Below are 23,446 nucleotides of genomic sequence, written 5' to 3'. Positions count from 1 at the left end.
TTGCCCCATATTAATAATATTTTCAATTAAGACTAGTCATATTTGATATTGTGTCGGCAATAAGTATCTAAGTACGCATCTAATAATTGAAAATCATTTACAAAACCTAATACTATTACCTGCTTTGACATCTAGCCTGTACCTCGACTGCCACACAATACTATCGTTTAACTAGATGAATCGATAGTTAATCGTTGGTACCACATTCTCCCAACCCGTAACTGGACCGCCAAAACTGATAGCACGGTCCAGTTGAACCATTGTACGTCGTTTCCGATTCTAAACCGGTCATCCAGTTAACACGAGAACCTCTACCTCCACCTCCTCCCACCACTACTTACTCGTTGAGGTTAAATATAGTTTCAAACTAAGCTCTTTATTTATTTTCAATATCAAGCGATATTTATATTGTTGTTGCGCCAAAATTAAATTAGTATAGTTGGCCCAACGCAATGCCATATTCATCCTGCAAAAGTTAAGGAAATGAAAGCCCAAATGAAACACTCTGATTCGAAATTTCGAATCCTCCTAGACACGAAATTTTCATTGTTTTCACGTAATAGTTAATTTCATTACGATTACTTTACAATTAATCACATAAGTACTTGTATTCCAAAGAAAAATATACTCCAGTGTTTACTATCATAACTCATTCCTATACATGTAAAGAGCCAAAGTATATGCTCAATATACATATGCTTTCATAAATCATAATGAATCTTGGTAAGAAGATAGATATGGTTGAATGATGTTGTTGATGAAGAAGCAGTCAAGTCTCAGTGTCTCACATCTTGAATCTCTCAGCAATCCCATTAGATATGCAATAGGCAGTTGATTGAATTGTGATCATAGGATTCACACCAAGTGCCCCAGGTAGCACACTTGCATCACACACAAACAGCCCCTCTGCTTCCCAACTCTCCCCATTTCCATCAACCGCACCCTCCCTCTCATCCACCCCCATCCGACAGCTCCCCATCTGATGCGCCGAGCAATACGTCGTCCAGTTCTTCACCATCGACTTCGGCCCCTCCCCCGCCACCACCGTCTCCAGAAACCCCTCCACCTCCCCCTCGCTCACCCCTCCGCACCTCATCCTCTGCCCGTCGCTCTGATGCGTCCCCACCTCAGTAGCCCCGGCCGCCACCAGTATCCTCAGCGCCCGCCTCAGCCCCGCCCTCATGTTCTCCTTGTCCTCACTGTTATCCATCTTGTAGCTTATCCGCCCCAGCCTTGTCACCTCCCCGGCCCCCTTGTCTCGGATCATCGAGAAAAGGTGGGCCGTGCGCGAGTACTTTAGTAGATCCTCCTTCGCCTCGGCCCCTGACTTCCACGGCCGTAGGGCCGCAAATGACCCTGGGCCGAGGATTGGGGACTCTATTATAGCTCTCACTTTTGGTACTACATTGTTGTCGTTGCTGTTGTCGTCGTCGATTACTTTGTGTAGCGATGTGATTATGCCTCCTTCATTGATTTTGCCTTCGATGTCGGATTCCGTCTCCGGGAAGTATCCCCACGCCATCAGCACCGGGTGGAGGTGGAGATTCCGGCCGATGTTAGGGTTTCTCAAACCACTGGCGATTAACAGAGGAGGCGTTAAAAGAGCGCCGCAAGCAGAGATTGTAACCCTAGCTTCGATCTGGATCTTCCTCCTCATCTCTTCGTTAGTAGATCTGGCGATTACTCCGATGCAGCGTTTCCGCCTCGATCCGTCGCGATCCTCCATCAGAAACCGCTCCGCTTCACAGCCGGAGACGATGACCGCGCCGGCGTTCACGGCGTCGACGAGCCAGGTGGTGTCGGTGCCTCTCTTCTCCCCTCTGATGCAGCCGTAGCAGCAGGATCCGCAGTAGTGGCCGCTCGGCGAATTCCGCGGAACTCGATCCGCCTTCAATCCGAGCTTCTCGCATCCGCGGCGGAGGATCTGATTCTGGAAACTCTCCCGATCGCAATCCTCCGTCACGCCGATTCTCTCGCACACTCTCTCCATCGCATCGGAGTAGCCGGAGCTCGCGAACAGCGGCAGATCTGACCACTCGTCGAGCACGGATTTAGGCGTTTTGATGCTGGCGGACCAGTTCACGGCGGAGCCGCCTCCGACGGTGGATCCGGCGAGAAGCATCACGTTTCCGTCCAAACTCGCCAGTACCCCGCCGGATTCGTAGAGCTCCTTCATCGAGGGGCCTTCGAGGGCGGAATAGTCTCTGCTGGTGTAGTAGTTCCCCTTCTCGAGGACGACCACTTTAAAACCCTTGGTGGCGAGATTCGCCGCCGCGACGCCGCCGCCGCAGCCGGAGCCGACGATTACGACGTCGCATTCGATTTTGCACACATTGTCAGCGGTCACTTTGAGGCCTTTCTCGGCCACAGAGCTGGGGAAGGAGAAATCGGTCTCGTCTCTTGTTTCGATGATTCCCTTCTCCAGAGGCCTCTCTTCGGGGAAGAAGCTCGGAGATTTCTCATCTTCGTCAACCTCATACCCTATCGCTTTCCACGCAGGATTTCTAGAATCTTCTCCTACCTGTCACAGTCACAGAATGATATCAGTCTCTGATCTCATTTGCAGGGACGAATGGAGAAGAAACTGTTTTATTTAGTTATTTCTTCAATTTCATTTTACTTTTTATTTCCTAAATTTTACTCATTCCGTACCCGATTAAGAACACTTCATTAACAGTCACACTTTTCTATTTCAGTCTGTCTCTAATTAAGAACACTTCATTTTTATCATAAATAGTAAGTGGATCCCACATTCCACTGACTCAATTCACTCACATTTTATTATAAAACCAATATAAATAAATGGGTCTCACATTCTACTAACTTTTTCAACCAACTTTTCTTTACTTTTCTTAAAACTCGTGCTCGATTAAAGTGTGATTTCTAATGGGGGACAGAGGGAGTAATTAGGATTCGCAACTGATAGGTTTTTATAATAGTATAATTATTGCTATCCTTTTTTTTTATTTTTTATAAAAAAAAATTGACTAGTTCAAATATTCTAATCATTTTATTTTTTGTTTTAAACTTTATCAATTTTTAAAAATATGTATAGTCTAGAGTAGGGGTGGTTCGGTACGGTATACCATACCGGGAGTGTCATACCGTATACCGTACCGAAAGTTACGGTATGACAAAAACCATACCGATACCGTACCGTAAGTTTCGGTATACCGGAGTTCGGTATACCGGAAATTCGGTATGACAGTTTTCCATACCGTTACCATACCGTGTTATCGGTATAGCGTACCGCATTTCGGTATACCGTACTTTTGCGGTATACCGAACTGCGATATGGCATTCTGATATACCGTTATACCGTGTTTTGCGGTACGGCATATCGTTATACCATTATACCGTGAAAAAATCTATTATATCCAGAATATTAAAAAAAAATCTAGTTTTAGACTACTTCAAAAAATAGGGTTCCCAAATTTGATTCTTTTATTTTTGAATAATAAAAATTCTTATTTTTTAAAATTTAGTTTAAATATAACATATATAAATATATATTTATATATTATATATATATCAATCGGTATACCGGTATACCACGGTATACCGAAGCATCGGTATATACCGGTATATACCGGCATACCGAATCTTCGGTATACCGCGGTATGGGAAATCTAATACCGTTACCGTACCGATAGAGATCGGTACGGTATCATACCGTACCGAAAACTACGGTATACCGAAAAAACGGTATTTTCGGTATTTTTTCGGTACGGTAAGTCCGATATTCCGGTATTTCGGTATAATTCCCCGGCCCTAGTCTAGAGAGTATTAAATTTAAGGGAGGGGTATAAGTTAGGCACAAAAATTGTGGAATAGAAAAGGGATAGTATTACTTAATTTGCATGGTATTGTTAGGTAATCTGTCGATTTTTTTATGATTACTTCTAATAGTATAGTCCAATAATTAATATAGTGCTGGTAAATGCATTGCCTAAAGACTATCTCCAACCATTTACCTAAACTCAAACTCATTTTTGGGTATACGTCACACCAAAAAGTAGTTTTACTCCAATTATTTATACCAAATTCAAAATTTACACCATTTTTGGGTTTTTGTCTCACAAAATTTTTGCACTAACACCATATTTGGTGTTGTTTCACAAAAAAACACCAAAAATGGGTTTGAGTTTGATGTATGATTAGAGAAGATTTCTACACCAAAACTCATTTATGGAGTACGGTTGGAGATGGTCTAAAGTGACGTCGAATTAAGTACAAACTGCAATTTTTTATTTTCATTTTGAGAATTAGGTGCATTTTTCCATAGGAGGAAATTGATAAAAACAAGAAGATAATAGGCCGACTACTAAGATAATGTTGAATTATAATATTTTATTGTATAGTAAAATATGAATGTGTAAAAAATTTTCTTGATTATTTCTTTTTACTTAATCAGTCTAATGTGTTATTGAATTGTAATCAGCATTAATCAGTCTAATGAGAAGCTAATGATAAAGTCAACAATTATTAAAGGATGCTATCATGGAAACTTAATTGATGTGATCATATATAAATTAATATATCTATATGTAGACAGTAATAATACTATAATTAGGGACCATTGTATTGTAAGGAAAAGAACAATGCTACGTTAGTTTGGATACTTCAACTTCATCAATTTCAATTATAATCTCAATAGTTTACATTAAACGTCAAACTACTCCTCTTTATTATATATAATAGGCTAATAGCCACTTATGTTTTGCTACTTAATGTTGGATGATCACTATTAGGGAAAATACTCATTTTAATAAACTTTCGTTATTATAGTATTCTAGTTTCAAATTTAAAAAAAAAAAAAAAAAAAAAAAAAAAAAAAAAAACTAAATTTTGTGATTTTAATGACTACTACTACTCATTATTATAGGAAATACTCATTTCTTATTCTTATACTATATGTCAAAAAAACATGTAATTGTCATCACTAAACAACTAATGTATGTGTTAATTAATTGCAAGATCACTTAGTTTTCTCATTTTGCTACCCATCTCATGATCCAATTAGCACCCAAAAAAGATCAAAATTACTAAAACTACATGAAATTCATTTTAAGAAGTAATCAATAAATATAAGTAGAAATTACCTGAGAGTAGAAAACAAGCAAAACCATGAACTTGAGGAACACAAAGGCAAGCCTGAGAGGTGTGATGAAGCAATGCTGCAGCCATTTCTGCACAACTTTCTCCCTCTTCTCCAAAGATATCTCTGAGAATTTCTTCAAATATGGCCACTCACTCCCAACGCTAAGGCTCCCACACATCAACAACGTCCCAATTCTCGTCGATAGGATTTTCAACAAACCTCGCACCAATATTCTCGTTTCGAAGAATCCCCTCTTCGCCACCACCTCAGCCACCTACAAGAAAACGAGGGTTAATAGCCACTTAAATCACGAATTTTCGTTAAATTAATTCTAGTCAAATGAAATAATTATTTTCTTTTTTTTTCTTATTTTAATAAAACAACGTTGTTTTGAGCATCAGCAACCAAAAAAAAAAACTATCAGTTCCTACCTCATCGGGCACTGGATACCGAGAGGCGGAGGATTGGTAGAAGGAGGCGACGGCCTTGCTTGGGGCATCGCCCTTCGTGTAATCTTGATACGAAATCGCGGGTATGAAAGCCTCGGAGATGCTAGCTAGTGCTTCTAGCTCGGAAGGAGGGTATCCATGGCTGTATTTTGTTTCTCTTCTTCCACCTCTAAGTGTTGGATGACCCTTTCTATCCATTCTCTCTATTTCTCTCTCTCTATGTATATGTATTGTTAATTTTGCTTTTGGTTTGAAATTATTTTTGAATATGGATGGGTATTTATAAAGAGATGATTGCAAATATATCTAGATTTGATGAGTGTGAAATGTGAATATATGCAAGTTGCATAATTATACTGATTAGTTTAATACTAGTGCAAGTATACATATTAGTTATAGTATTATACTACTACTTCTAGATGACTCATCTTTGAAAAAAGGCAACTCTATTGCACTTAAATTAACAGATCACAATCACAAAAGAGTTCTGATTTGGTGGACTTTTTACCAGCCTTCTTTGAATGGGATGTTTTCTAATTTATTGCAAGTAATGGTGTGTGTCCAATTGCTGATCATGTGTCAAAAAACTATTTTGTCGTGTATAACTATATTGAAGGGATAAGATAAAGACAAATCATACTTTAAATTCCAAATTGTTTCATGTTTGATAGGTGAAATTGTTCTCAATTATTAATGATCTATTACCCTTTTCATGCATGATTAAAAGAGAGAATTATAATTTTAATCCGGGTTGGGCATTGTAGTAATATCATTCCTTATAGTTTAAAAATATCATCAGATGTTCCTAGACATTGATATCATATCGATAGAAGGACTTTGCATTTTTCTAGACCAAAATACTCTATAGTTCTTTTTCATGAGAGAAAAAACTGTCACTTTGACTCATTCATTTCCCTTTAAGTATGTGTCGTGATGAGCAATTATTTGTCACATACTTAGACGACTTCTCTTGGGGTATACAACAAAAATGAATTAATCAAATGCAGACGAAGTTACAGTTCTCTCTCACTTGAAAAACACATATTTATGCAACTCTGTAGCCTGGAGGAAATTTTGCTCCAAAAAAGTCTTTAAAAGTGTAAAAATTCTTCCAGCAATACTACACTATCAATGTTCGGGAATGTCCGGTTGCATTTTAAAGAATAGAAAGCACGATGATATTAGTGATGTTGAGGCTAAAAATGCAGTAATTCCACATATAGAGTTAACAAACTCAGAATTACAATTTACAAACATCAACTTCACCGTGGGGAATCTAAAAGGGGTGTCTATGAACCTAGCTAATATATAATCACATGAGTGGTAAAAACTCTCTCCGGAAAATTTTGAAGAAAAAGAGAACTACGATAATGCAACGTAGGTCGAGGTTGCAAGTTGAACATTAGAAGGCAATTAAGTAGATTTTAAGATAAATGTCTGATATTATATTTCTAACGCTGTTTTATAGTTTGGTTAAGTTAGAGATGGACTTAAATATTTCCAGTCAAGATGGAGTTTCTTAATTTGAAATCCTTATTATGTTCCCTTTTTCTACTTTTTGCTATGTTTTCAATCATCATCTCTATAGTATTTTTCTTTTCAAATTTTTATTATGTTCATAAGAAATACTCCCTCCATCCACGAACAGGAGTCCTGTTTTTCCATTTTAGTCTGTCCACGAATAGGAGTCTCGGTTGACTTTTACCATAAATGGTAATAGAGTCTCACCATCTACTAACTCATTCTACTCACATTTCATTTAAAACTAATATATACAAGTGGGACCCCTATTCCATTAACTTTTTTCCACCCACTTTTCTTAACATTTCTTAAAACTCGTGTTGCCCATGAATGAGACTCGTAATGGCGGACGGAGGGAGTAGTCTTGAAAGTGACAATACATACAAAATTGATAAAATATAAGAAAAATAGACAGATAAAACTGTTAAAATATTGATGATAAAAAAAAATAGGCTTGCTTGAAAAAAAAGCATTACATGAAAAAAAAAAAAAAAATTTGATGGACGAATTAAAATGAAAAATGAGAAAATAAGATTATTTTTATAAACAAAAATAGTATATAATCTGTCCATGATTAAATGACTCACTTTAATAATTCACAAGTTTAGAAATTATTTAACATTGTAAAAAAAATAGATTAGATAAAGTAGTGGAATGTAAGATCTATATTTATATAGTATAATTTTTAAAAATAGAGTGCGAGAGTAAGTGACATAATAATAGGCTATTGACCATCTTTAACTAAAGATATCAGAAGCTAAATGACAAAATAAAATTTTCAAAATAGATGGATGACTATATCAAAAATTGGGTTTTTTAGTAGTATTATTGTAGAGTATACACATAATATATAAATTAATAAAAATATAAAAATACTAAAAATGGCGATACAATTGTATATTTGTGACATTATCCTCCACTGAATTTAGAGTCAGAGACAAACTAACAGGCAATCAAATCGAAGAGACATTGTGTGAATTAAAAAAAAATTGTATTATAATTCGTATTTCTCCAATAAACTATTTTTAGTATTTTTTTTTAGTATTTACGTTATTGACATCTAGATTTTAGGTTCACTATTTGGGGTTTGCAATTACGAATTCACAATTGCGGTTTGCAAATTTGGCATTCACGATTATTTAAGAATTAATAGTAACAAAAATTATGTAGTTATTTAATTTGTAGTAAAATTTAAAAGTTGCGAAGTCAATTAAAAGTTACATAATGTAAATGATAATTTAATTATTGTTTCAGTGTTTGCCATGTAAGTAGATATCGGTTTCCTTCAGAGATATGGACAGTTTTCTGAAAGTAGAAATACATGCATTTCAGGCTATTTACACATTAGTTACGTGCATAGGTTTTATATATAAAAAAAAAACTTTCATTTCCGAAGTTTAAATGTAGATAATAATAAAAGAATCCAAATTATGTACAAACATATGATCTGATTGCAATAAATGTAACAAAATTCTAATTATACACGCAGCTATGATCTGAATGCACTAATTAATATGGGATTTGGCAGTGCCATTTATTAATTCGTGTGAGATTTGATTTTGTAGTTAGGACTTAAAGAGAGAATAACTAGTTACAAATTGAAACTTAACATAGAGAGCTACTACATACAATAATTATAATTTAGAAAAAATGCATTTTGTAGTATTATACTTTAGTATGATTTAGAAACGTAAATTTTAAATATTCTATTTCATGTTAATTACTTTTTGCAAATCATAAAATTTTATTTCATTATTTCTCTCACATAAGAGTATAGCTTACGCTTTTGTGATATGATATGCTATTGGTGATCGAGATCGTTTTTTTAAAAAAATCAACTATGTAACATAATACTCCCTCCATCCTGGATAATTCGTCTCATTTTGACTGAGCACAGATTTTAAGATATATAATGAAAAGTGAGTTGAAAAAGTTAGTGGAGCATGGATCCTACTTTTATATATTAGTTTTATAATAAAATGTTGGTAAGAATGAGTTAGTGAAATATATGATCCACTACCAACAATTGTAAAAAGTGAAATGAGATAAATTATGTGGGACGGATCAAAATTGCTATCATTTCGTTCTTTTTTTTAGAAAAAATTAACTGATGTTTAGTTAAACTTTGGACTATCGGCAAATTATTTTTGGGTCTGGTTAGCACTTACGTACTCTTTTATTTTACTTCCTCCGTCCCAAGGTATTAGACCAACTTTCCTTTTTGGGATGTCCCAACATATTAGACTCATTTCCTTTTTTAGCAAAAAGCATCTATCTTATTTTATTCTCCACCTACTTTTTTCTCTCTTCTCTCCCCTACTTTTTCCCTCTCTCATACTTTACTCTCTCCACTTTAACTATTTAAATATCACTTCCTTAAATCATGTGCCCAAAAGAAGTGAGTCTAATACTGCGGGACGGAGGGAGTATTTTATTCCAAGAAGAATTATAAATGTTTGACTTACATGTGATATAAGATAAGAAACATAAAATATTAATATAATAAAAAATGTTGTGCATGAGTAGTTAGCAACTTCGAGCCATTTCTATAGACTTTTTATATGCAAGTTGAATAAGCATGCAATCCAAGTTTACTTATTCCACAACTTGAAAGACTAAAGATCCTAATTTAATATATATTAGGTGATTAATGTGTTTGAATAATTGAATTAGTTTATGTGACACTGATAGTCTCTATCATAAGCTGTAAACATTGTCAATGTTAGCTTTCATGCAAACTTAATGCATTTTTTATTTGGTTAGAATTTCAAATTACCTAAGTCAAAGGTGCATGCATCATTTTTGTTGTTTGGTGTGCTCAAGGGCCAGCCAAATATCCTCTAAATCATTAGAAAGTTTTGTTTCATTTTTTTATGAAAAAGAAATACTCGAACTTACAGAAGCGAAACAGCTCGAAATAGAATCTAAAAATTTCATGCGTAGTAAGTTTATAGGGCTCTATAGAACTGTGCCCTTCCTTATATCGATGCAGTTAGTACTCCCTCCGTCCCATAAAAGATGTCACGCTTTCCTTTTTAGTCTGTACCACAAAAGATGTTACATTTTTCTTTTTTAAGTTCTCTCTCACATGAATATAAAAATTATATTTTCTCTCTTCATTTAACACACAAAACAAAACTTCCTAAAATCTCGTGTCGTCCCACAAGTGTGACATCTTTTGTGGGACGAGGGGAGTACTATTTTTTCACTCCCTTCGTCATATAAAATATAAACAATGAGTATAGCACGTGAATTGAGATAGAATTGGTAAAATAAAAAAGAGGAGAAAAATGATAGTTAAAAGTAGTATTAGTGCATTGTGAAACATAGAAAATTGATATGCTACCAAGTCAGCAATCTTTATTATTTTATTTTCACAAAATTCTCTCTCCTCTGATTTAACGCAATTTACTTATTAGATTCACAATTTCTTTATATGTACCTATTCAATGAGAATTGTGCTCTCTACTCCGCTTTCATAAAAAGAATTGAGATTACATCGTTGATCGCTTCTTTCAAATTTTCCACGCCCACCCCAAAAATTCTGCTTTCTACGCCGTTTGTCATAATTATTTACATACAAAAGTGCCCAACTTCTAATCACTATAGGCTATTCAATCCATCATCCTCCATTGCATCTCCATTCCAAACCATTCGCATAACAACAGATTTCATCCAACAATTCGTAAAGCTACGCATGAATTTTGTAAGGGATAACACATATCATATTGATTGTCAAAAAAAGAAAATATTTATGGAGAATTTGTGCAGTACCAAATTCGAATTCAACCTATTATTCTTCTTGTTTGCATTCTTCATCTAGGGAATTTGGCGGGAGAAGGAACGCAGAGATGGAGAGCAGGGTGAATTTTGTGAATCTTAGAAGTAATTGCGTTAAAGGAGAGGAGAGAGAATTTTGTGAAAAAAAAAAATTGCTTATCTGGCAGAAAAGAAAGAGGCAATCATGGTCCCTCATAAATAATCCCTCAGCATATCAATTCTCGTGAAACATATATTATTAAATTGATATAACTTTTCAAAAATAAAATATAGATATTTTTGTAGAGCGAACAAAAATATATAGTGCACATATTTTTATGGAACGGGGAAATATTTGAAGCTAGAGATTAATGATTATTTATAAGGAAAACAAAGAGATAACTACCATATCTGAGAAAAATTATCACATAAATTTTATATGAAGTGGTCATCAGTCATAAGTATTTTGCAAATAGTTGATTATGCTTAATTAACAATTATTATACTTTCATTTCTAATAAAGTAAAGTAACCTTTATATCCTCTTTCCTTTGCTCAAAATAAAGCATTATTACATGCTTTCTCCATCAACAAAGCTGTTGACGAAGATGAATGTGATCAGCTCCCAAAAATTTGCAGCGAAACATAAACAATAAACATGAGTAGCGATAAAAACACAAGAGGATTGAACACTAAAAAAAAAAAGGCAGTATGAGTTTTCTCCATCGCAAAACATGATAGGCTCTCCTGAATTCTTACAGCCCAACAAAAATGAGGCTGAAGTCCATAGTTCAAGTACTTCTTCTCCATCTCCATCTCCATTTTCATCAGTAGCAATCTGGGAGGCATGATGGCGGGCTCGGTTTGGGTGACAACCCCCATTCTGTTTTTGACTCTGTTACTGAAGGCGAAGGAGGGCCCAGCGGAAGAAAGCCTCTCCTTGTCGCACGCATAGGTGGCGGAGGAGGAGGGGCCAGCTGATGAGCCATATTAAGAGGCTGAAGTGACGGTGGCGAGACTACACCAGTTGAATTGTGAGTGTCCACTGCGGAAACCATTGCAAGAGAAAAAAGCAACACCAGCACGAAGGCATTCTTCGAGAAGATCCTAAAGGGCTGTGACATTAGACAAAAAAAAATGACATGAAAAAAAACTATACTTCGATATATATCTGACATGTCATTGAACCGAATTTCGCGGCCAGCAACAATGATATAATCTCTGTAATATAACATGGATAGCAATGTTACCAGGCTACTCCTTCTTTGATGCGGCAAAAAAATTTGGTTGATACTGAGAGGAGTTCAGTTAGCTGTAGGTGTGAACACAGATGTCAGAAACAGATACTATTGGTCAGTTTTATGAAACATGAAAGGAAAACTAACGATTAGCAGAACTAATAAGAACGAAGCATAAAAATTGTGCAAAACAAACTTGTAACTCTGCTACCAGAAACCTTCCAAACGACCATAATAAACACATACAGTACTCATAGAGTTAAAAAGTCTGAGATCATATGCTATACCTGCAGCAACATTATGCATCTGAAGTAGAAATAATATTTTCAAAAACACAAAGCTGATTTGAAAAAACAGAAAGTCAGATAGTCAAAGACAGGAGCAATATTTTGTAAGGTAAGAGAGGTCTGTTTGATACTTGAGCTAAAGAATGATAAGACACTGAAGTGAAAATAAAATTAAGGCTTTTCTTATGTATCAAACATGGGATAAACCAAAAAAACAAGGCTTTTCTTATGTATCAATAATTCTTGGACTATGTATTCAAGGAAAAGTGGTCAGCTAAGAACTCAATAGAGGAGTGTTTTAATACAGATGGTAGGAGGGATCATGTCTGAAAGTGTCTTAATTGAGGTGTAAAGACTTGATATGCAAAGCCAGAAAAGTGGTCAGCTAGGAACTCTATATATTTTTTTCATGGTTTATCTTATCTGTAATATCATTTTTACAACACCCTCATCATCCCTAGAAGAAATACACCAAGTTAACATTGATGACTTTCACAAAGGTGTTTACGATAATGAAAATGATAGATGTAGCATCTAGTCAGAAACTTTTTCACATATACCGCTAGGCACTCATTCTAGACCGGTGAGGGAGGACATAGACTGTTTTATCTCGAATAAAGAACAACAAACAAGTCTTAAATCATCGATGTATTCAATATCATAAAACTTTCAAACATCAAATTCAAACCAATAAAAAACCTAAGTTTTAAAAGGAGAGGTTTATTTGCAGATTGCTCACGGCCAAGATGAAAATGAAGAATGATACTACAATATAGATAAATGTGTAAAACATGAATAAAGAGTCTAATCATAAGTCTCAAAACAAAAACACCACGAGAATGTTAACAGTCACTTGGTGGAAAATTAGTATGAGTCTCCTAGTTTTCTTCCAGCAGTACCCTCTAAATCCATAAGACATAACGGCAATACAAGGTTTTACGCTATCCATATAACTTTTGTGGTATAGAGAAGAAATAAAAGAATACATGTAGCAAGAAACTGAAATTAAAAACACCAAGTGAACATTCACAAAGGTGTCTAAAATAAAGAAAATGCTCTAGCAGAACCTTATTTTATCATGAACTACAAACAACAAAGTTGTCTTAGCATTCAGTACTCATATTAAAGAATTAAACCATCAGACTCAGACCCAATATCTAACCTGAATCACAGCTTGTGAGAGATCATTTGTATCTAGCTCAGGACACAGACGATGTAACCACCTGAGTATTACAGTATTCCTTGAGAGAGTGATTTAGTAATCCTAAAAGCAGTATAATCAATTAAATGGTATAAAAGCTAGCCACTTTATCAGCACTATTTCTTACCCAGCAAGGGAAAAAGAACAAGTCTGTTTATCAGATGCAGTATTACCCTGTGAAAGAGCAAAACAACTGATTCATTCCAGTGGGAAGAAAAGAGAAATTTCCAATCATAACTCACTTGTTAGAAAATCAGTTAGACCCTATACAGTAAAGAAAAGGCAAAATGCATGCTTGTCAGATGATTTTAACACGAATTACGACGAACAACAAATGTCACTAATCCAAGTTTTAATAAATGTATTCATTATAAATATTGAAGACTTTTCAAACATTAGATTCGGAACCAATAACTTACCCGAAACAGAGCTTTCAGAGCTATACGGAAATGTTCATATGCAGCTTGCAAACGACCAGAAAGACACCTGAATATTATAATATAACTTGAGAGTGATCAAGTTATCCTAAAAGCAACATGATCACTAACATGGAACAAAAGCTAGTTCCCATTTGATACAGTTTATTTATCTTACTTGTTTAACTTCCTCACACGTGTTGCATCAAGTTCATAATCAGAAATCCATTCCTTGAAGCGAGTCAAATACTGTAGAGAAGCAAAATAACAACAGATTGGTTTCAGGGAATAGAAGAGGGAAAACAAAAACAATGCATGCATATTGTAATGAGATGTAAAATGCCAACTATTTTTCGTTGTACCAATTAAACCATAATTCACTTATTAAAAAATAAGTTAGACCTCAGTGCATAAAAGGTCTTATGAGACGTAGAATGCCAACAATTTTCCAAGGATACAAATTATTAGATAAATGGGTAATGAAACATGATAGAGTATCCAATCATAAGTCTGAGTATCCAATCATAAGTCTCAAAGCACAAGATGAAAAAAAAATGAAGGCCATAAACCATGACATGTACAAAACATCAAAAATAATGTTAAAATCACTTGGTAGAAACTAATTTCTTCACAGTTTTCTTTTGCTTTGCTATTTCTAATCCATCTACCTGTAACACTGAAGTTTAACACACACGAATATATCCAACAGCATTAAGGCCAGCACCTAGAAGACAACACAATACTCCCTCCATTCCTTCATAGCTATGAACATTGAACAACCCAGTCTCTCCTTCCTCCTTATCTCCTCTACCTTATGTAATACTTGTTTTGTCGATCTGGGAGTAGCTTAACTAGGACTTGGGCGACAAAAACAGAATGCTTTTTTTTTTATAAATTTACAAATCCACCTACTCCTCAATGCTTTAATGGACCTAGTTAATAAAGCCCAAATATAAATGGCCAAAAAGTAAAGCCCCTTTTACCATTCAGAAAATTTGCAGTTTCACACAGGCCTTAATTAGCATTTATGTTGACTCCCTTACATAAAAAAACTCCAACCGGAGCATAATATAAATCTAGGAAAAGATGTAACAACTAACAAGACTATCTCTCACCTCATTTTCGCTTGTAAGCTCTAAATACTTGGCTATACAATCCTGGGATATCTTTCTCACCTCAGAAAGGCCCCCGTTTTCCTGCCCTATATGACCGCCTGCAAACGACAAAATCACATGATAAAAATCTCATGATCGCCAGAAAGAAGGTTACTGCAAACTTGTAGCTCATTCAGGGCAAAGTTAATAAAAAAGTTTGATGATAGTACCATTTAATGATGTTTAATGGTTATCTAATTCGATATAATTCCACAAGTGAAATCTTGATAACCATACCTTCAGCATTTTTATGCACAATCACTGCAGTGTCAGCCATAATCTATAACCAAACAAGCAAACCTTTAAAACGTGTAAATTATCAGAGGCTTGTTCTGGTCCTAAATGATACTATATGGATCGTTTCGTACCTTACGATCTAAAGCTGATAACCTGCCAAGTGCGGTGGATAGGAGAGATCGTTTAGTAGCATCCTGTAAACGAGGAAAACAACAACTGATTCATTCCAGAGGAAATAAAAAGGACATTGGCAATGATAGATGGAGTAAGAGCGTTCACTATGGAATTTTTATTATTTCCACATCAACATTTTATCCCATTTTAAGGGTCTATCAAGGGCCTATCTCACTTTCCATTTCATTTCCACATCATCAATATTTGTATATTTCAATTTTAATTGTTTCACTCAACTAAATTGTGATAAAATAGTGAATAAGAATATATTCAAGACAAGTAACTTATAGAAAACATACTTAATTAAAAAAATTCCAAAAAATAACCAACAAAAGAAACACAGATAAAAACGTAGAAAATAATGGGGTATGGAAGTATATATAGAGGAGTTAAAAAATCGATGATCGGCCCTATCTACACAATGGGGGCCGATCAAAGGCTCTATGGGATCGGCCAAAGCTCTTTGGGGTGATGCTGGAAAGGCCGATGATCGGCCCCTCTTCCACAATGAGGGAGCCTATCATAGGCTCAATTGATCAGCCCCCCATAGTAATGCTCTAATAAAGTAATCCACTGTACTATATCCAATCAGAAGTTAGTCAATTTCTAGAATATTAAGTAGACTTGTACAATAAAGAAAATGCCAAGTGAGGTACCCTGTTTTATCAACCCAAAAAAAACAACAGATATCAACCATCTTAACAATATTTCCTGCCACTACAAGAAACTTCAGATTTGGCCACGAAAATGGAAAAACCAAAGCGAAGATACTACTTACAGCCATGGTGTTGCCGAAAAAAACGAAGATCCTGCGCGGGGCCGAGACTCTGGGCCCACGCACCGCCGATAGCCCATCACGATTAAAATTCTGCTCAGAAGCGGCGGTCGGGTTAATCCCCTGCGTCGAGCGATCATCATAATATGAGGAGGAGGCGGGCGGTGGCCCGACCTCGATGCGCTTGATCTCCTCCATCACGCCGGCGCACCACCCGAACTTGTCCGCGATCGGCCGAATTCGACGATCGCCTGTGCCCTATGGAAATGTGTTACTGTTTTCAAGCCTCTGCCTTATCAGTCGTAGAGAGCAATGGCGTGTTCAAGAGAAACTCTTCATGTTTTTAGGTCATTTCTGAGCAAAATCATTTGTTCAGTAAGCATGAGTTATAACTGTGAGGCCCAATATATGGGCTCCGGCCCGCACTGTTCATTCAACAATTTGCATGATTTAAAACGCTCCAAAATCGTGATATTCAAATCTGGATTGGACTAATGATCAAGAATTGGTGATTCAAATGACTAATTTAACCTCCAGAAACTGAATCACCCCCATTCTCCACAGCATCTCTTCAATCTGTTGTGCTATCTCCATTCTAATGAATCCTTCTCCCAACGCTTGCATTGTTTCCCCCACCGATGCCTTACTACTCGAATTGGGGATTTATTCTAGCGCAAGGTTTGGAGCATCTTGATCCGGAGCCTTGGCGTGGCGGTTGTTGAGATCGTTGATGAGGCGTTTGACACTGTTGCTCTTGGTGATCTGCTCTTCTTCTCCGATGAGGAGGACGGAGGGGGCGGTGATGTCGGTTCCCTTCTCCATGGAGTGCATTTGATGGAAGTGGGGCCACGGGCGGCGGATCTCTGGTTGTCGTCGGCGGCACTGGACGGAGGTTGAGGAGAGTTGAGGTTGAGGGCATTTTAAATTTCAAAAGTTAAAACTTGACTTAAATATTGAACGGAGGATTTCAAATTTAAATCTGTGGGCCCAATACACATTAATACTGTTCATTTTTATTTCATGCATTCCTTGATTAGCGAAATAAACAATGAGCATAAATAAATTAATTACTGTATTAATTAATCCTGTAAAAAATACATACGGAGAGAAAATTAATCCCTATAGAGAGTTAAATATACTTATATACTGAGTCATATTTTTGAAGAACAGAGGTATGAGTTTGTGTTAAAATGACAATTCCTCTTAAAATGACAACGTGACAATGCTTATATAGCAATATTATAAACGCTACACAGCAATATTACAAACACTACACAGCAATTTATAGATTGCTGTATAGTGGTCGGATATTACTGTTCAAGAAAAATTGTTGTACAAAGACCAGCATATTGCTGCCCGTCTTTTTCTAGATTTTTTTTTTTTGCCACGTGGCAGCTTAGTATCCGTCTACATGTACAAATGATTGGCTAAGAATGGTGGTATGGTATTATTTTAAGGGGTGGTGGCACTCTAATATGCCCCTAGAGGTATGTTCATAAAGTTGAAAGTACTTTTATACGGAGTACTTCGTTCTTTTTAATAATTGAAATTCAGTACGTACATTCTAATTATTACTAATAATTAATAAACTCTAACTAATCACCGGTTGACTCTAATTAATGCTGAAATCATCTTACATAAATAACAATGTAAGATGATATTGAAATGTTAATCACTCAATTTTGCAAATGAACAATTCACATAATTAGATAAAAATGTTATTATGTGATTATATATATATATATATATATATATATATATATATATATATATATATATAATTAGTTATTGACTTCAAGCATGAAAAGATTTGCAAATAAAAGTTTTTTATGTTTAACTGGGTTGTCATAATCAATTCCAATTAGCGGGTATTGGTTACCCGCACACCCGACCCGATACCCAATGAAAACGGGTAACAAGTCGGGATCGGGTAATCATATTTTTGGATTACCCGATATCCGTTCAGGACATCCGATAATCCCGAAAATTACCCGATTTTAGTTTAGTACTCTATTTTATAATTTTTAATATTAATATCATTTTTGAATTATGCAGGCCAATGACTTGGATTTCAACATATAATTTTTTTTTTCTTTTTTCATCTATTAAGAGTAAAGCGTATATTTTTCAGCATACAAATATCAACATTATATGTACATTAGCATATACACATGCTTATTAAATTGTGGATGTATAGTGTCTAAAGATTTGTGAATTTTTATTTTATATTTTTTTAGCATGCATCAAAAAACTAATATTATTACAGACTACGAGCAACAAGTTAAGGATAATGTAAGTAATAATAATATTTTTTTAGCATGCATCAAAAAACTAATATTATTACGAATTACGAGCAACAAATTAAGGATAATGTAAATAATAATAGTAATAAAAAAGATTTTAAAAAAAAAAATTGGGTCGGGTACCCGCTATGTCAGGTGCGGGATACCCGACTCGGGTATCAGGTAATACCCAACACAGTGCGGGGCAGGTATCGGGATAACAATTTTGCCGAAATCGGATGCGGGTACTCGTTGCGACACCCTTATTGATTCCAATATTTAAAGGCAACAAATAATGTTCTTGGTATCTTTAATCAATTATTTTTTGGTGACATGTGTAGAAGGCTTGGACGACTTTGAAGTGGTAGCTAGTTTTAGGGGTGTCGAAACGGATAGCGGGTATTGGGTACCCGCACACCCGACCCGATACTCGTCGGGTATTGGGTACCCGCTACCCGATGGAAACGGGTAACGGGTCGGGATCGAGTAATCATATTTTGGATTTTGCGGGTATCGGACCGATACCCGCTCGGGATACCCGATAATCCCGAAAATTACCCGATTAGTTTGATATTTTGTAATTTTTAATATTAATAGTATAATTTTTAAATTATCTCGGTCACTGACTCACATCCAACATATAACTTTTTTTTGTCTTTTTTCCTCTATTAAGAATAAATCGTGTTTTTAACATACAATTACCAATATTATATACTACTATACATTAGCATAAGTATTTTATTAATGTGTACAGTAGCATATGCTACACACACATATTCAATATATATACAGTAGCCTATATAGATACTTATTAAATTATAAATTTTCAAATCATTGTGGATTTATTTTATTTGTTTTTAGGATGCATAAAAATACTTACATTATCATGGATGGCGATCAACAAGTTTGGAATATACAAATAAAAAAAAAATGATTTACAAAAAAAAATCGGGTCGGGTCGGGTACCCGCCGTGTCGGGTGCGGGATACCCGAGTCGGGTATCGGGTATACCCGACACAGTGCGGGGCGGGTATCGGGACAACAATTTCGGCTGAAATCGGGTGCGGGTACCCGACTCGTCGGGTGCGGGTACCCGCGGGTACCTGTTTCGACACCCCTAGCTAGTTTAAAAAGGAATAAAATTCCCCTAGTGGAAACAAATCCCAAAATATCCTTTAATTTTCACACACTTTTCACTTTCCCATTGATTAAACCATAAATCAATGTAAAGCTAACTAGTTCTAGTATCAACTAAAACTCTAAAAGTATCTTTCATGATTAGTATGGATTAATTATGATTAATGAAAGCAGAGAAGTGAACTTTGAATTAATAGTATTGAATATTTAAAAAAAAATTTATTAAAAAAACAAAAAACAAAAACTTAGTCCGCCCACCTATAAATAAATTAGTTAATAGTAGTTTCGAAGATTGAACATTGATTATCTTGTTGCACTTCCCCAAGGCTAAGACCATGATTTTTCGTTAAAACTCAAACAATAGGATACGATCGAAAATGTGGTCTAGGCAGGTTGGAGAGTGATGTTGTAGACCATGATTAGGGTGGCATGCTCTTTCTTGCTCCCTCGACGCCCTCATCGTGCAGACGATTGTTTGAACCAGTAAAATCCAGGTAGTTTGAGATCAATTTTTCGCGGCTGTTTGGTTTATTTGGGCAGATTCTCGGCTGTATATTTGGGAGGTCTTTTTTTTTTTTTTTTTTGCTATAGAGACAGATCGATCCATGCGAGGGATCGAACTGCTCTGATACCATATTGAAAAGTAAAATATGGAAAATAAACACACTCCTAGCCAAACACACTCCTAGCCTTATCGACTACATTGCATGACTTGAATTGTTGTTGATGATATATAGTATATAGTTATTTATAGGACTTTAGATATAAATATATCTAGGAACTCTACATTATACTAATGTTATTCTTTTCCTAACAGATTGTAATTCCACACTTTTTCTTCATAACATACTTGGACACCTCAAGTTATCTTTCCAACAATTATAACTAGTTATTTTTAAATGACAAAAAAATAGTGTAATTAAATTTAATTGACACGTGACATTAATACTAATTGTGTGATATTTAATCCTAAAGAATTACTTTCCAAACGAATTAAACTATGTGACACAATATATACATAGAAAAGTTGTGATTACCAAGAGACAAGTATTTGTTCGTTCATTGATATGCATCACAAAGATAACAACAAATTTACAGGAACTACAATTAGAAACCATCATAAAGCTTTCATACTGTCCAATCCACAACTTGCCTGCACAAACATAATTCTTATCAACCATAAAAATAGTTAACAATCAACTATTTAATCAGATTTGTACAATTCTATTATTATTAATATCATTATTTTTTTGGTTTTGTTATTGTTGAATACTACATTCGTCCGTCGTTAAGTGTTTCATATGAAATCGCCACAATTTTAAGACATGTAAATAAATATGGATGAAAAAAGTGAAACATGACATGTTATGATAGACATGCTAAAATGACAAAATGAGATATTTAATGACGGGTGAAGGAAGTAATACTTACGAGAAACCTATGGATCTTTTGTAGGATCGGTGAGAACTCTGTACAGAACTTTTGCATATCAGTGTTTATGTCACCTCCGTGTTTGCCTAAAACCTCCATGAACTTCTTCCTCTCCGGTGCAAGCGTCAGACCAACCTATTTTCTCACATTATTTCACTAAATTAGAGGCAAGTTCGTTGTTACCTGTAAATATTCGACTGTGTTCAATTGTTTTAGCATTTTTACGAATACGTCTCAATCGTAGGGTAATTGTAAAAAGGTACTATCATCCAATTTTTCAAATTTAGCTTTAAAATTGTTGAATATATTGTGATGGACTTTCATTTGGGCTGTTTATTTGTTTAGCCCATGTGATATTAATTTGGGCTAAAAGTTCAGACAAAATTGCTCCTTCCGAGGGCATGTCAACATTGTTTCGAATCGTGACATAGTCTTTGAATTTAATGTTGCATAGTTTGATTATGTGGGTAATTAAATAATTACCGTGAAACTTGAAGCAGCAATCCAACCATGCCATTTCTTCAAGGTTTTGGTGTATGCTTCGTTATAAATTTGTGACATTGACCAATCTTGATGCTCACCTAGATTCTTGAATAGCTCTACTATGAAATCCATTGCTCTGAAAATACAATACCAATAACAACAAAACTAATTATAATATTAACTACAAAATTAATCTCAAAGCTAGCAAAAGTAACTAGTTAGAGCCATATGTTATAAAGTTTGAGTTTGAGATTTCGAAAAATAATTTTCTTATGAATTAATTTGGCCATGGGAGTCGTTATAAGGAAGGATTCGCACAAAATACGCCATTAATCTGACGACTTTAAAAGAATTTTTGTATTTTCTTTTTAAAAATCACTCTTTTGGCTCGCTCTTGTGGTGCCTCATATACACCCGATCGGTCATTGTTGAGATAGTTCATTAAGATCCTCGAATAAAACAAAAAATGAACCGCACTACCACAAATAAAGAAGTAACTAAAAAATAAATAAAAGGAAAACAAAGCATGCCCCAACTCAGCAACGTCGTCACCAGAAGCAGCAAGTACAAAGACAACATACTTTAAACTAAGATAACAACCAAAAAATCACCACCCGGTCGCAATCAAGACAGTCGGGTAGTCGTTCCGACCAACACGAAAAGGTACCTGATTAACCAGAGGAGGCCACTGGTGCAACTAGAGGATGATTTGGCAGTTGATGTTTCAACTTCAGCTTGAACCAATGTGAAAAGGTAATTAAATCTGGAAGGATTTGAATCGTACTTATATTTCAAAAAAACTGGCGGTCTACTAATATTAAGATTATTGTTTATTGATAGAGATAAATAGGTCTTATATTTCACGAAAAAAAATTCAATACTTAGATTAGTGGCATGAAAGTGATTAGGCCTGATTATTTTAAAAAAAAAATTTATACTACTATAATCCATACACATTTTCTTTATAAAAAAGATAAACGAACCTAAAATCGGCAAAATAAGTTTGCAGACATCCAAAAAAGGCTTGGTCATCATATCTCCATCTTCAGATTTCACATTTTTTATTCCTTCCAAGCAACGAGTAAAAACACTTTCTTCCATTTATTTCAATTTTTCTGCAAAATAAATCACCAAATATACATCACATATATAGCTTTTCAACAAATCCAGATAAAAATTTGTAAAGGATAAATAGTAAGGTGTGGCTGTGAAACAATGCAGAAAATGAAATGTGACATCATTTACAAGAGGATTGGATCAAGAACCTGCAATGGGTTGTTGACAGAACTTAAATAAATTATGTCAAATGATTCTGATATTAATTGTTCTTGCATTTTGCATTATTTAAAAAATTATTTCTTGTAGTTATATTTATTATTTTTAAATGGAATCCAGGGTGCGTGGTCGGAGTGCCAGGAGGATCGGATTTTCATCCAATATTTCACACCAAATCCTTTATTTTTATTTTAAGTTTCTATATAATTTATTAAAATTAACATATCAAAACATTATACTATTGAGTATCGAAAATCAGAGCTAGGTTCTTAATTTACCAAACCAACCAACATTTTACTAAGAATTATTTCACACTAAAATAACTAGACTCATAATTATTATATAATTTATACTACTACTATAAGAAAGGGATATGAAAGTGCACAAGAAGCCTTAATATCACAGTTTCTGCTCAAATTAACAATACAGCATCACAATGAAATTTAGCATGAAAAGTAGATTAATTTAAATGACTCATTACAATAATGACCTATGGTGTGTTCAAACTAGAGGATTACACATTAGGA

At 35.1% G+C, this 23,446-nt stretch overlaps 3 protein-coding genes across 4 annotated transcripts; all 3 read right to left on the bottom strand.

Moving 5' to 3' along the window:
* Nucleotides 1–595: 595 nt before the first annotated feature.
* Nucleotides 596–5,805, bottom strand: FAO3 (fatty alcohol oxidase 3). Its single transcript, XM_048100104.2, has 3 exons — nt 5,533–5,805; nt 5,103–5,375; nt 596–2,521 (listed from the first exon to the last, which is right to left on the bottom strand). Exons 1-3 carry the CDS (start codon nt 5,746–5,748, stop codon nt 785–787), a joined length of 2,226 nt encoding a protein of 741 aa, XP_047956061.2. The 5' UTR covers nt 5,749–5,805; the 3' UTR covers nt 596–784.
* A 5,548-nt stretch (nt 5,806–11,353) lies between these two features.
* Nucleotides 11,354–17,213, bottom strand: LOC125217824 (uncharacterized). 2 transcript variants are annotated; one of them, XM_048119373.2, is made up of 10 exons: nt 16,315–17,213; nt 15,494–15,556; nt 15,363–15,405; nt 15,087–15,184; nt 14,150–14,220; nt 13,975–14,041; nt 13,683–13,729; nt 13,517–13,595; nt 12,080–12,141; nt 11,354–11,944 (listed from the first exon to the last, which is right to left on the bottom strand). In XM_048119373.2, exons 1-10 carry the CDS (start codon nt 16,507–16,509, stop codon nt 11,848–11,850), a joined length of 822 nt encoding a protein of 273 aa, XP_047975330.1. In that variant the 5' UTR covers nt 16,510–17,213; the 3' UTR covers nt 11,354–11,847. The 2 variants fall into 2 exon arrangements, with proteins under 2 accessions (XP_047975330.1, XP_047975338.1); XM_048119381.2 differs by having other exon boundaries at nt 13,517–13,577.
* Nucleotides 17,214–20,711: 3,498 nt separating this feature from the next.
* On the bottom strand, nt 20,712–23,356 carry LOC125221814 (glycolipid transfer protein 1-like). Its single transcript, XM_089064147.1, has 5 exons — nt 22,628–23,356; nt 22,312–22,407; nt 21,645–21,780; nt 21,162–21,296; nt 20,712–20,883 (listed from the first exon to the last, which is right to left on the bottom strand). Exons 3-5 carry the CDS (start codon nt 21,774–21,776, stop codon nt 20,848–20,850), a joined length of 303 nt encoding a protein of 100 aa, XP_088920273.1. The 5' UTR covers nt 21,777–21,780; nt 22,312–22,407; nt 22,628–23,356; the 3' UTR covers nt 20,712–20,847.
* Nucleotides 23,357–23,446: the final 90 nt, after the last annotated feature.

Source organism: Salvia hispanica, chromosome 2 (genome assembly GCF_029641045.1).
Source record: "Salvia hispanica isolate PSC_SH4W2 chromosome 2, Shi_PSC_v1, whole genome shotgun sequence".
Taxonomy (NCBI): Eukaryota; Viridiplantae; Streptophyta; class Magnoliopsida; order Lamiales; family Lamiaceae; genus Salvia; species Salvia hispanica.
This window is presented reverse-complemented; position numbering and strand designations above follow the sequence as displayed.

Coding starts and splice junctions, on each gene's coding strand:
- LOC125217824 (XM_048119373.2), bottom strand. CDS start 16,509: ATGGAGGAGATCAAGCGCATCGAGGTCGGGCCACCGCCCGCCTCCTCC. Junction 14,221..15,086: donor AGCTTACAAGCGAAAATGAG/GTGAGAGATAGT, acceptor GCTTCTCTACAG/TATTTGACTCGCTTCAAGGA. Junction 13,730..13,974: donor CTCTGAAAGCTCTGTTTCGG/GTAAGTTATTGG, acceptor GCTCTTTCACAG/GGTAATACTGCATCTGATAA.
- LOC125221814 (XM_089064147.1), bottom strand. CDS start 21,776: ATGGATTTCATAGTAGAGCTATTCAAGAATCTAGGTGAGCATCAAGAT. Junction 21,297..21,644: donor TTGCTGCTTCAAGTTTCACG/GTAATTATTTAA, acceptor GTGAGAAAATAG/GTTGGTCTGACGCTTGCACC. Junction 20,884..21,161: donor AAAAGATCCATAGGTTTCTC/GTAAGTATTACT, acceptor ATGTTTGTGCAG/GCAAGTTGTGGATTGGACAG.
- FAO3 (XM_048100104.2), bottom strand. CDS start 5,748: ATGGATAGAAAGGGTCATCCAACACTTAGAGGTGGAAGAAGAGAAACA. Junction 5,376..5,532: donor GGTATCCAGTGCCCGATGAG/GTAGGAACTGAT, acceptor GTTTTCTTGTAG/GTGGCTGAGGTGGTGGCGAA. Junction 2,522..5,102: donor TGCTTGTTTTCTACTCTCAG/GTAATTTCTACT, acceptor TGACTGTGACAG/GTAGGAGAAGATTCTAGAAA.